The sequence below is a fragment of the Spinacia oleracea genome, chromosome 4 (assembly GCF_020520425.1).
Source record: "Spinacia oleracea cultivar Varoflay chromosome 4, BTI_SOV_V1, whole genome shotgun sequence".
Classification (NCBI taxonomy): domain Eukaryota; kingdom Viridiplantae; phylum Streptophyta; class Magnoliopsida; order Caryophyllales; family Amaranthaceae; genus Spinacia; species Spinacia oleracea.
Window position 1 is genome coordinate 111,985,124 of NC_079490.1, and position 13,886 is coordinate 111,999,009.

Below are 13,886 nucleotides of genomic sequence, written 5' to 3' on the forward strand. Positions count from 1 at the left end.
TTTCTTAGAGGATAGATTAGAAGTTTGGGAGGAAATTCAATCAACTTTGGTTGAGCATACGCATGATCCTATAGTGTGCATTGGAGACTTTAATCAAGTGGAAAATCTCAGCCAGAAACTTGGTGGTAGCACGTCCCTAAGAGGAGGTGGAATGTTTTCAGATTGGAAGTTCGCGTGTGGTCTCGGAACTTCCATACTTTGGGGTCAACTACACATGGAGTAACAATAGGAAGGGTAGTGGCTAAATCCTAGAAAGGCTGGATCGAGCATATGTAAACGATGAATGGAGAATGTTGTTCCCAGATGCAACGTTGTGTAACCACCCAATTCTCTTTTCAGACCATAGTCCAATTGTGTTGGAACCACTTGGAAAGATAAGATCAAAATGCACTCTGTACAAGATGGAGGCATGGTGCCTAGAGAAGAAGGAAATAAAAGAAATTGTTGAAGGAATCTGGAACACAAGTGTGAGAGGATCAAAGTTTTTTTTTCTATCCAAGCAAGGCTAAGACAAATTGTTAGAGCCACAAAAAAATGGTGTCTTGATTCCAAAAAAGCTCTAGGTTTGAATTGAAAAATATTTGAGAGAGAACTCACTAAAGTCCAAGTAGCGGTCAACGACATTGAGGATGGTGGTATTATGATCTCCAATATAGACGAAGCTTCTACACGCGCACAAGATCAATGGATGTACTGGAAGCAATGATCCAACTATAAGTGGGATGCGCATGGGGACCAGTCCTCCAAATTCTTCTATAAGAGTGTTAAAACTCGTGAGTTGAGAAATGAAATTAGAGGAATCAAGGGGAAGAATGGGGATTGGATTAAGTACTCACCAGCAATCCGTGAAGCTTTCAAAGAGCATTTCGAGGAGATTCTAAATGGAAAGACTGCAAAGCCTCTCATCGACCCTACCTAGATGCAAGGCCTGGCTCAGGTTACAGATGAGCATTCAGCTCTATTAGTAACACCCTTCTCTGATGCAGAAATAAAGAAGGCAACGTTTAGCTCGAAACCTATGAAGTCTCCAAGGTCGGATGGAGTTCTACCAACGTTCATACAACAGTATTGGAACCTAGTGGGTCCGAACATTTGCGAGGCGGTCCATTCTTTCTTTGCAATAGGGAACCTTCTTAGGGAGGTGAATCAAACATTTATTACTCTCATACCTAAAGAATACAGGCCCAAGGAAATTGAGAAGTTCAGACCTATTAGCCTTTGCAACTCCACATACAAGATCATTTCTAAGTGCATGGTTAATAGGCTAAAAAAGGTAATGCCGGATCTGGTAGATGACTACCAAAATGCGTTTGTTCCGGGACGCCTGATGGTGGATAACTGTTATATGGCTTATGAGCTTAACGCTCATGTTCGAAAGAAGAAAAAGGGGAAGTTTTTTGCTGCAATACTGAAAGTGGACCTAAGCAAGGCGTATCATAGGATACGATGGGACTTCATTCATGCTATTCTCACTGCCATGAACTTCCCTGAAGTATGGATAGCTCCAATAACGGAGTGCATTTCGACAGTCTCCTACTCGGTCCTTGTTAATGGAGAGCCATCTCAATCCTTCCAACCAAAAGTAGGATTGAGACAAGGGGATCCGCTCTCCCCGTACCCTTTTATCCTATGCATGGAAGTATTCTCTAAACGTCTCTCTCTCTCTTGCAATTCAAAAGAAAGCTAACTGGTGTAAGAGTAGCAAGGAGAGCTCCCCCAATCTCTCACTTGTTTTTTGCGGATGACGCTCTCTTTTGTTTCAAGGCAAGAGTGGCCTCCTGTAGGGTTATGAGGAAGTGCATAGACTCTTTCTGCGACATGTCTGGCGAAATGATCAACTTTGATAAGTCAACAATTATTTTTAGCCCTAACACCCCCTCAATCGAAGCGGAAAACCTTAGCTCACTACTGGGGGTACATTGTGATTCCACTTTAGGGGTGTACCTGGGGAGCCCGATGGATATTGATGGAAGAACCACAAAGGATCTATGTAGCATTCATGATAAAATTATTTCCAAACTCTCATCGTGGAAAGTCGTGGTTAGAAGCGTGCAGTATTCCCCCGAAAGGATTTTGGCGCTAGTTAAAGAGGGAAAGGGGAATTGGTTGAAGGCAGTGGGTCTTATCCAAGGAGACTATCGAGACCTTGGGCGCACGTCTAATAATTCGTACCATTTGAAGGTGGCGTGGGTAATCGGGAAACCCATCTCGTCGGAACACTTTACTATAATTGTGGATGCAGTATGGAAGGGAATAAAAATCAGAAAAAAGAAAGAGTGGGGAGCGGCAGTGGGGTGGCAGGGGGAGAAAAGTATGGAAAGTCATGTTCAAGGGTCACTAACGGTGTGTGCTAATTCTGCTCTCCAGGCAGAATGCTTAGCGATTTGGGAAGGCTTGAAAGTCGCAGCGGGATTCTCCAGAAATATCTTGATTAAGTCAGACTGCCAGAACGATATTCAAGCCCTTAGGAGCCCGAAGTTGGCGGATACTCGGACTCACCATGTTATAGATGGTATTTTGTCCCTGGCCTCGTGTTTGGACTATGTAATGTGTGTTAAAGTTTGCAGGTCGGTTGTGACCCCAGCCCATATTCTTGCCAATAAGGCAAGAAAAGGCATGACTAGGGGTGTTCATCGGTCCAAACCCGGACCGACCCGGACCAGACCGAAGACCGAATTTTGATAATTCAAGACCCGAAGACCCGACCGATTATGCTTGGATCGAACCCAGACCGGACCGAAAAAATCGGTCCAAAACCCGGACCGGACCGGTTTGGACCGGTTGTAGACCTATTTCTATATATTTTTTTATTTTTTCTAAAAATTATGGTAAAAAAGAAAAAATATATATATAAAGCCAATTGTTTAAGGCCTTTTTTGAAAGCTAAAATAAAATATATCACAATACATTAAAGGAGAGAATTACATTTTTAAATAGAATATATTTTATTTTATTAAGGAAAAATCGGTCCGGTCCAAAATCAGGTTTTTGACCGGACCGGACCGGACCGGACCGAACCAGACCGAAGACCGGAAATTAATATTTCTCGACCCGAAGACCGGACCGATTGCCTTCGGTCCGGTCTGGGTCGGTCTTGTCCGGTCTATTTTTCGGTCCGGACCAATTTTTGCACACCCCTAGGCATGACGGCGTGATTCGGCTGTTTTTGTGCTATCAAAAAAAAAAACAAATTCAACGGGTGTGAAATTGTGTGTTCATCATCAAAGTAAAGCAGCCTTACATCGCACCTTCTCCCTTCTCCCACTTCTCCCTAAACCTAAAACTACCCAACTGCATTCACTCCAATCAGCTTTATACAATTTGCGATTATGGTAATCCCCTTTATTTTCTCATATTACTTGGTTAAAATTTGGCTCTTATTTGATTTCCCCCCTAATTTAATGTCCAATTTGTTGAATTACAATTTCTAGGTTTGTTTGGCATGCTTGTTGCCTCTATTCTTGATCCCAGTTGTTAATGCTCTTCCCCTATTGTTCCATATTCTGATGGTAAGTCTTACTCCTTTTCTAGATTTTTGTGGGTTTTTTTTTTATCCTATTTGTAAATTAAATTGAATTCTGGATTAACTTGATTCTGTTTTGATCGATTAATTCTGGGGGTTTTAGGCGAGAGTGTATCGATTATTAGGTTGGGAATACACAAAACCCGAAAGGGTTCCTCCAGCATGCCCTTACAAGCCAGGGATGGCCACCAAAACTGATAATTCCGGTGTAAGTTTTTTTAATTGATTTTGAGTTATTTTGATGAAGTTGTCCGTTTAATGTATCTTATCTTTTACTTAAACTGCGTGCCCAAGGGAATGTTATCTTTTAATTGATGAAGTTATTTTGATGAATTCCGGTGTAATTTTTATTGTTAGTGTTGGATCAAAATCATATATATGAGTGATGATTGTTGCCCATAAATTTGTTATCTTTTTCAATGTGAATTCTTGTTATCAAGAATCATGGATAATGGTGAATTGATTATGGTTTAAGTTTATATCTTGGATAATGTGTGGAATGGATAGTGAGAAGAACTGATGTACTAGGCTATTCAGATGTGGAATTATCTGCAAATTCTTATCCCCTCTGTTATTTTTTGGTGCGGGGTGGGGGTGGCCAGGTGGGGGGTGGGAAAGGTTGTGCAATGTCTCTTCTCTTTAAGTGGTAGAGGTGGCAGATATTCACCTGTTCTGGGTTTTTAGAAAGATGGAAATAGAAGAATAACCGGAAATTCCACACTGACGTTCCAACCTTTTTGGCATCCTATGATAATATGTTACCGTAGTTGGGAATATGTAGAGTAAACCAACTTTTTGCTACTCCAAAATCAAAATGATAGTGTACCTAATTTCACTGAAGGAGAATAATTTTGTTCTTTTGTCAAATACAAAATCAGACAGTTCCCCTAGAAACCTGATGTAATTGATTTGTTTATGCTATAAATACTTGATTTTGCTAAAAGAAAATTATAAATATTTCCTGTGACGTTAGGGAAGTTGGATGCTCTGTGAATGCAAAAGGTTTGATAATTCTTATACAAATAAAAGGTAGAATCATTCTTTTGAAATGCTATAATGGTCTAAGTACCCGTACAATTTTCTGAAAGAAAAAGTAAAATTACATAGTGTACTTTTTGAATCCAACTAGAGGTGATAATTTGCGGGCTTGGACGGGTATTAGGCCGGGCCTAAGCTTAATTTTTTGTCCAACGACCCTAGAATGGAAAAACCAAGCCTTTTTTTGCGGGTTTTACTTCTTGTCCGCATTCGCCTATTAAACAGGTCGGGCTTGCCCGCGGGCTAACGGGCCTAAATTTTTTTTTACTTTCTTTCACTAAATATAGTTAATTTATTTTATGTTTATAGTTAATTTTTTATTTTTTTATAGTTTATCTCTAAATTTTTGAGTTCCATCTTATAAAACAAAGTGTAAAATTAAAATCGTGGGACATATAAATTGGTATTTCTTTTGATATTACACTTCTCAGTTCTCACTGATTTATTAAAAAAAACAAGTCGTGGGATAGACTTGTAAGTTGTAAGAATGTGAAAAAGAATAAAGTTACTTTTAATAATGAAAGTCAAAAGTTTACTCACTAAAAAATAAAAAATCCAATGTATTTCTATTACTTAAAAAATAAAAATGTACCAAGTATAACCGACTAACTAAAAAAATTATAAAATAAATTTACATATTTTTCATAAACGGGCCGGCATGCTTGCCTAGCGACAAATATTATTTTGTCCATGTCCGCCCGCTAACATTAACGGGCCGGGCTTAGCCCAAATTTTTATTTTCAAAATTGTTGTCCAAGCCTGCTATTTATACGGGCCGGATAGATCGGGTTTAGCGGGCCGTCCCGCCAATGATCATCTCTAAATCCAACCTTCCTGGCCTTGTACTTTTCTTATCTTTCCTTCTATTTTCCTTATCTAATGTTTCTAAGACTTTTCTTTTAAGTTTCTAGGCTTTAGACAAGATTATTATTTTCTGTCTAGTGTTCAAGAGTTTTTAGCTAATTGAAAATAAAACTCTACGAGTGGTATGAACTAATACCTCTCACCAGAAGTTGCCTTTGCTTAATCACTAGCGTTGGAATTTATTGATACTGTGCTATTTCGTGTTTTTAAGTTTTCTAGACTCAACAAAGTTTCCTCGAACAGATGCACTCGCATTGTCGGTCCCACTTGTACTTGCTGTACGCACACAAGTGTCCGATCGACGCTCGCGTCCTTCTCTTGTTGCCAATAGACAACTGTGCCCCTTTGAGAAACCTTTGCTCGCTCGTGCTTCACGATCCCTTCGACTTCGTTCCGCACAATGCTTGCTCCCTTACCGCCATTAGGTAAGAGCGCGCTGCACTATCCGGTACCCAAAATATTCGGACCGTGACACTTAAGGCTTCTGTAGTTTTGGTTGCTTATCCTGACTTTTCTGTCAAGGTTGGTTAAATAAGTGTACCATCTTTGAAATTACATTGTAGGGGCAGGAAGACAGTAGTTCAACTTGATGCGGCTATATAACTAGCATATCTGCAACTTTTTGGTGGGAATTCTGGCTTTGAAGCGTATTTAAGTATGCAAGTGATAACACCTTATCTTAATTACAAGTAATAACACCTTATCTTAATTACAAGTAATAACACCTTATCTTAATTACTGCAAACGGCTGGTAAAATAGCGTTAATGAATTGAAAGTTAAATTTTTATGAAGTACTGTATAAGAACTAATTTAATTTTAATTTAGGCATATCAACTGGTAAAATGAGTTATGCACTGAAATATCTAACCAATATATAGACTGATGCTTAAAGTTACTAACTTATGTTGATGTTAAGAATTATTTATTTGTTATACGACTTATGAATAACTCATTTTCAACCCTGAATTTCTGTCTTGATATATGTGCTTGGCATCTGACAATATATTATTGGATCATGGTTCATGAAACATGGATAGTCTCATAAAAAGTGAAATGTAACTAGTTGATAACTCAATACTTTTGTCTGATGCTATCATCATGAGATCTCTAGAGGCAATGCTAGTAATTCGAGCATAAAGCCACTTTTACTCAAAAGTATGCTGATTTTCTTGGAGAATGGTGAGACTGATTTTCTTGAGGAGGCAAATGTTACTGAATTTCTTGGATTGAGTTGTGATCTCAAATTTTTTGACTAGTGATGTATACTTTATGAAATTAGACAATTAAGTTAGCGATAGGCTGATAGCCGTAGAAAATGTGGCATCCTACCTAGCCATTCCTTGACTTAGTACACAGCTTGTAAAATTATCTGAGGTGTCAAGGCATGATAATTTAATTTATAATGTCTCCACATAGATTAGCAAACTGATCCACTGTAGTTTTTAGCTTTCCTTTGAATCTTAAGTATAGGGGGATTAGAGGCCATATGCGCCAGTGTCCTTGTCAATATTCACAACTCACTTGTACGCCACACAAGTAGTAATTTGGAAGCTCTTTGCAGTGAATGAGTTGATGTTGCAAGGGAAACATTCGGGGGCACATAGATAGTACGTATTGCTAATCCTTGTAGAGTTGTAGGTGATGGCAAGTTGGCAACACACAATGAATAATTCATGAAACTTAATTGTGACGAGGAATAGTTTCAAATTCACGCTGAAAGTTCTTTGTAAAGTCCTCGAGGTACTGAAGTAGCAACTTTACCTTTTGACCAGTGGCTCAACTAGAGACATTGGCTCTAAAAAAAGATTTCACAAGTTGCACGACAACACAAGTTTACTCTAGGAGGCAAATAATTTTTTTTTTTGGCTTTCCCAAAGTTGACAATGTTCTACCTTAAGATGGCGAAGATATTAACTTTAAATGGCTTTTGATGTTTTCATTTTGTTTTGTGTTTGGTGAGCTTGATTTTATCTTATATTCATGCCTATATGAGATCATTTGAACCCTAGGAATTAGGCTTAAATGCAATCTTAAACTGAGTTTTTCTCATTTTGGAACCAATGATTGTTTTGCCGTGTCTGAAACTCAGTTATCACTGATGAAGATTAAACTTTTTTCCCAGTATAAATTTGGTCCAAGCATGATCTTGGCGGGCTGAAATTAGTCTCTGGAGCCATGCTCGGTCCAACCTGTATGGGGATTTTAGTTTATTTAAGAAATTGGTAGTTGTGACCTATGTTGCATGGAAACGAGTACGGGGACGGAAAACGGCAAAATCAAAATTGCTAAAAACGGGTACGGCAAGGATTCGGGAAAAAAGAAAAAACAAGAATTTAACAAAATTAAACATCCATACATAAATAGTTCAAAGTTCAAAATATCAAAAAAACAACAACTAAATTTAATGTCTTAAAGTAGATAAAGCTTAGACAAAGCACATCAATCTTTAAGGAACAATTCATTTTTTAAATTCGGCTCATCTAGTGAGAGTTCCGCAAACTTTAGAAACCCAACATCCTCCAAGGAATCAAATGCATCTCCACCAACATAGGGGCTTACAGTTAAATACATAACATGATAGCGGAATAACCCCAAAGCCAGAAAGCATGTATAAAGTACAGATGAAGCATTACTTACGTTTGTAGCGTGTTTTCCCTAGTTCAACGAATCACAAACACGAACAATAACTCCAAATGTCGTTCCTCTACTTGGTTCACCGACACGTTCAGATCCGTCTTGAGATTGATGGCTTAGACCTCACTCAAGATTGTTTGCTTTTGGGATGAACACTTCTAACGGAGGCACAGAGAGAATTAGGGTTTCTCTTGCCTTAGAATAGAATATGATTAGGTTAGGTTGGAAAACAATAGTGTGTTAGGTTATTAGAATAACCTATTAAGTATGTGTGCCAACAGACCAAGCACAAGGCCTAGCCGGCCAACACACACATACATACACGCATGGGCCTCCACGGCAGTGGGCCTTGGGCCGTGCCCTTGCCTGCTGCGTGCAGCGCTTGTGCTGATGTGCTCGTGCGAGCGCGCACACACACAGTCGCGTGGCCATGGGCCATCGCTTCTGTGTTGTTGCTGCTGCGCACTTGCGCCCATGGGCCTCGAGTGCTTCGTGCACTCGGCTCGTGGGCTGCACTCCATCTTGCGTTTAAATTATCGTTCGACAATTTATTTAAACCTATGGTATTAGACTAATGCACATTGGGTGAAGGACATATTTTCTTCAGTCTCCCACATCTTTGTATAAAGCTCCCAATATTCTTCGGAATTTCTTGATAAAAGGCGAAGATTGTTGTGGATGAAAACCAAATCTTGGGCGAGACTTGGATTTAGCTTGTTCCTCCTAAGTGAGTGAATGAAGGCATATGTACTCCAATTTCGCTCATTACAAGATGATGAAGTAGGTTGCCCAAGCACTTTAAATGCCAAAGATTGGAGGAGAAGAGTTCGAGCTCCAAAGTTTGCCCACCAACTCTTAGGATCCATAGAATGCATCCTTGAGATACAAGTTAAATCCTCAAAAGGTCCACTCTTCATAGAGAATAGAGCATATTCATCCATCACTTTACCAACATCATAATTAAGTGCAAATAATCTACGAAACCACTTCATTCTCTCTCGAGATACTTCACCATCTCTATGAGGAGCAACTCTAGATGGATCACCAAGTAGCCAGTCATCACTATAGAACCTTCAATATTTAAAAAAAAAAAGATTTATAGATTTGTGTATAAATATAATAAGATAAAGAAAATGTCAAAGAATATATACCTCGGGTTCAAGGAGTGGGCTAGACAATGGAGAGGAGTGTTGCTTTTTTCCCAACGAGCTACCAAGATTTCATAAACCACATGATAAAAGGAACTAAACTCCGAATGAGGACGACATTCTTTCTTGTAAATCTCAAGCTTCACTTGTTCAATCATAGAATCCCAGTGAAGGGATGGTTTATCGGTGTCACAAAGCCTAATCATGTCATAGATAGGCCTTGTGAAATCAACAATGTAAGCTAGTTTGTCCCACCAATCATCATTCACAATCTTCTCTTTCACAAAGTTTGCCCTCCCCATGTCTTCTTCTCTATAAGAAGTCCACTCATCACTTATAACCATGGCTTGAAGACCTCGTTTGATAAGCTAATTTTAAGCATCACAATAATGGATGCAAAACGAGTATCGGCCACAAAAAGCAACTTAAGAGGAGAAACCCTTTGGAAGATAGCCAATCTCATGTTGTGGTCCATGATGAAATTCTTAATTTGAATGGCATCCCCATGGATATCCGTGATCCATCTATATTCTTCATAAGTTTCATGATTGTTATTCACATTCCTTGCTGCACAAATATTCTTCAAAGCAGGATTAAGGGTATGAACAACACACGGTGTCCAAAAAATGTGAGGAAACTCACTCTCAATGAGCTCCCCAGCCCCTTTGCAATTTGCTGCATTATTTGTTATAATTTGCACTACATTTTGATGACTTACTTCTTGAATGATTTCTTTCATGAGATTAGCAATGAAATACTTATCTTTCACTTCACCAAACCATTACCAGAAGTAGCCATGAAATTAATAAGAGGTTTTCTTGTTGGATCACTCCATCCATCAGTCACAATTGTCACCCATTTTTCTCTCCAAGTTGATTTTAGTGGTGTCATTAGCCTCTCTACATTAGTTTTTTCTTGCTCAAGTAATGTAGTTCTAAGCTTATTGTAACCTGCTATATTATGAGTGGCAACAAAAGTAAAGGACCTCATATAGTGTGGATTCCTAGCAAGATTAAATGGCAACCTTCCTGTGTAAAACATCTAGTAATTGGTCCCTAGTTTCAATACCAAAACATCTAGTAATTGGTGATTTATAAAACTTCATTTTCTTGAATGTAGCATCGGAGTCCAAATGAGAAAGAGATTCACTAGGCAAAGGAACTTCTCTAGGGCCCGAATCAAGTTTCTTATTCTCAAATTCCTCATCAAGTTTTTGCATTTCAAGTTTATCAACACGAGACACTTTCTTACAACATGCAATTCCTTGACCCTTAATTTGAAGCAAATGGGCCCTAACTCTTGAATAACTAGATGTTCGAATTTCATTACAAAAGTTACATCGATATTTCCATGTTCCACCAATCGCCCCTTGTTTTTCAATTCTTGTTACAAACCTCTACAATGGAGGAGAACCCTCATTTTGCAATGATTCCGCACCAATTGACCCACTACCCGTGCTACTACCAATATTAGTACTTTGTTGTTGAGATTGGGATGAGTCCATATAAGTCCTAATAAAATGAAAAATAAACACATTCAACACAACAATTCAACACTCAAATTAACTAAATAATTAACTACTTAACTCACTGCCTAAATAACAAAACCAAAGAAAACGATAAACAACCTAAGAAAAAATCAAGAAAAAATAGAAAAAGAAACTGAGCATATAAGAAACAATCAAGATAATAAAATAGAAAATAATAAAAATAGAAATCAAAGTAAAAATATAACAGTAAAAGAAAATAGAAAAAAAGAAAAAAAAGAAGAGAACAAGAAGTTCACCAGCGACTCAACGAGGCGGCGACCTTTCGAGGGGCGAGCGTCCGGCGGCGCTAGAGTGTGGAGAAGACCGGTGAGGACGAGTGGACGACGAGGAGTCGAGATTGCTCCCTTGCTCGCTGTGGCGCTGCTTAAGTGTTCAGTTGTTTCCTACGCGCCTTCGAGCCAACGACCGGTGGGCCGGTGGCGACGGAGAAGACCAGCGGCAAAGGTGAGCATCGGCCGCGAGTTCGAAGAGAGGTGGGAGAGAAAGTGGGGATTTTGGGGAATTTCGAAAACTAAACCCTAAAATGTGAATTTGGGCCTCAATTATATAACTTGGTGGGTATGTACCTTATCATTAAAATTCGTATCCATGCCGTCCCCACTTAGCCCGTTTCTTTTTGCTATAGTCATGGACGAATTGACGAGGTCAATCGAAGATGGTATACCCTGGTGCATGACGTTTGCAGATGATATTGTATTGATTGATGAAACAAAAGAAGGAGTGGAAAGTAAGTTGGAGTTATGGAGACAAATTTTGGAATCTCAGGGTTTTAGGCTGAGTAGAAACAAGACGGAATATATGGAGTGTAAGTTTAGTGGAGTCCAAGATAGAGAGACAGGGGGGATTACCTTAGATGGGAAAATTGTCTAAGGCTCTGAAATGTTCCGTTATTTAGGATCTAATATCCAAAAGGATGGAGAATTGGATGGCGATGTGGCCCATAGAATCAAAGCAGGTTGGTTGAAGTGGAAATGTGTCACAGGGTTCCTATGTGATTCAGGCATGCCCCAAAGATTGAAGGGAAAATTTTACCGCACGGCAATTCGATTGGCTTTGTTATACGGCACGGAATGCTGGGCAGTGAAACACTGAAATATTGTCACGTGCACAAGATGAATGTGGCGGAGATGCGCATGTTACGTTGGATGTGTGGGCATACAAGAAAGGATAGTTTGAGGAATGAGATTATTAGGAAAAAAGTAGTGGTTGCACCGATTGAGTTTAAGATGATGGAAAATTGTTTAAGATGGTTTGGACATGTAAGCAGAAGATCAAGTGATGCCCCGGTTAGGAGGATAGAAGGGTGGCAAAGTGATAGAATTGCAAGGGGTAGGGGAAGACCTAAGAAAACTTGGAAGAAGGTGATTGAGCACGATATGAGCTTTTTTGGGATTGAGAAAAATATGGCGTTGGATAGGAAAGAGTGGAGGGAGAGATTATACATTGATGACTTCATTTGACTTATGCAACTTTCATGTTTCTGTTTCTTTCTATTTTTTATTTTATTTTTTATTCTTATTTTTATTTTTATATTATTTTTAAAATTCTTTAATTTTTTTTTTAATTTTACATGCTATTTTGAAATGTACTTATTTTACTTATTCATTAATTTTAAACTTTACTTATTTTTATTATCTCTTACAATATTTCTTCTATAATATATATACATTTTTCTCTTATCTTACTTTCATTAATTCCACTTTCTCTTCCTTGCTTTTTTCTTTTTACTTCCTGCTCCTTTCTGGTTTGATCGGTGACAATGACGATCTCCTACGACGATTCATGTTAGCCGATCCCTAATCATTTTGGGACTAAGGTTTTGTTGTTGTTGTTGTTGTTGTTGTTGTTGTTGTTGTTGTAGTATGCCGTCCCGATTTTCGCTGAATCGTACCCAAATAAATCCCCCAAACCCACCCGGTTGTATTCGTTCTGGGTACGAGTCCTGGCCGTACCCGAACCGTACCCGTACCTGTGCCCGTTACGGGAAACGGCACGACACCCAGGACCCGTACCCAGGCTTCATAGGTTGTGACAGACGTAAAATGTGTCTCAACTTTAAGCACATAAATATATTATGAAGGAGAAGATAAAGAATATTGGTGTTTGTTGAACCATTAGATCAGTCATGTTATAGAAGCTGTAGCTACTTACAACCTGATCTTTAGACAAAATGATTTAAGCCACGGTAAGGGGGCCTGATTATTTTTATCTATATTAAATGTGCGTGGATGACTATTTTTCAGTTGAAACATGTTTAGTTTTGTGAGAATATAGAGAGCAGAGGGAGCATTGTCATTGATCAGGTTTCAAATTATGGTGTCCTAAATACTGAAAACAGACTTGCTTGATCACAACAAATTTGAAGTACAGGACAGTTTAGTGAAATACTGATATACTAACTTGGAATAAATTGTTGTCCCAACCTCTCATTGTTAAGGACTTGCCACGATCTTACTCTTTACAAATACAAAGCTTTCTAGTAGGGAAATGTTCGGAAATTATAGTATATTTTAGGAAATATGACTATTGTCCAGACTCCAGACTCCAGACATCCAACAGTTGTATACATGTACTGTATTACTTAATTCCATACAACGTTTATGCAATTATCTGGTGCAGTTCTAAACATGCTACCCGAGCTCCTAGGTGCACTTTATATGCAATTTGTTGAGTATATTGAATTGGACTATGGGTTTGTCTTATCTGAATACTTCTTAACTTAACAGGTGAAAGGAGAAGATGAATCTTTAATGAAGGATCTGAACTCAAAATCAGTTGAGTTGGACACCCAAAAGACTGATTGAACTTGAGTATATTTGCTGGCACTTAGCGTTTACAAGTTCTAATTTCATTGTGATTGTATGTAAACTAAAGTAAAAACGTGTATTGTATTGTATTTGTGATTACCATACGCCCTGCAGCAATTATTTTCAGCATGAACTTCCGCTTTTTTGCACCCTTGCCCCCCTCTTTAAGTTGGAGTTATTTGACTCCAGATAGTTTTTGCCACTTTAATCTTCCCTAGAAGGGAAAAGCTCAAGCCTGGTTTGAAAACTGTTTTCAAATACGAAGTACGAAGTAGTGTTTATTGGACTGAAATCTAGTTACGACAAAGAACAATGTTCGATG

The 13,886-nt window shown here is 38.6% G+C and overlaps 1 protein-coding gene across 3 annotated transcripts; it reads left to right on the forward strand.

Annotated features, from left to right (window-relative positions):
* Positions 1–3,175: 3,175 nt before the first annotated feature.
* LOC110788225 (uncharacterized) lies at positions 3,176–13,697 on the forward strand. Of its 3 annotated transcripts, none has more exons than XM_056843797.1 (5): positions 3,176–3,332; positions 3,432–3,509; positions 3,627–3,731; positions 5,669–5,850; positions 13,484–13,697. In XM_056843797.1, exons 1-5 carry the CDS (start codon positions 3,330–3,332, stop codon positions 13,485–13,487), a joined length of 372 nt encoding a protein of 123 aa, XP_056699775.1. In that variant the 5' UTR covers positions 3,176–3,329; the 3' UTR covers positions 13,488–13,697. The 3 variants fall into 3 exon arrangements, with proteins under 3 accessions (XP_056699775.1, XP_021848551.1, XP_021848552.1); XM_021992859.2 differs by lacking the exon at positions 13,484–13,697 and adding an exon at positions 5,989–6,137; XM_021992860.2 differs by lacking the exon at positions 5,669–5,850 and having other exon boundaries at positions 3,177–3,332.
* The last annotated feature ends 189 nt before the right edge of the window (positions 13,698–13,886 follow it).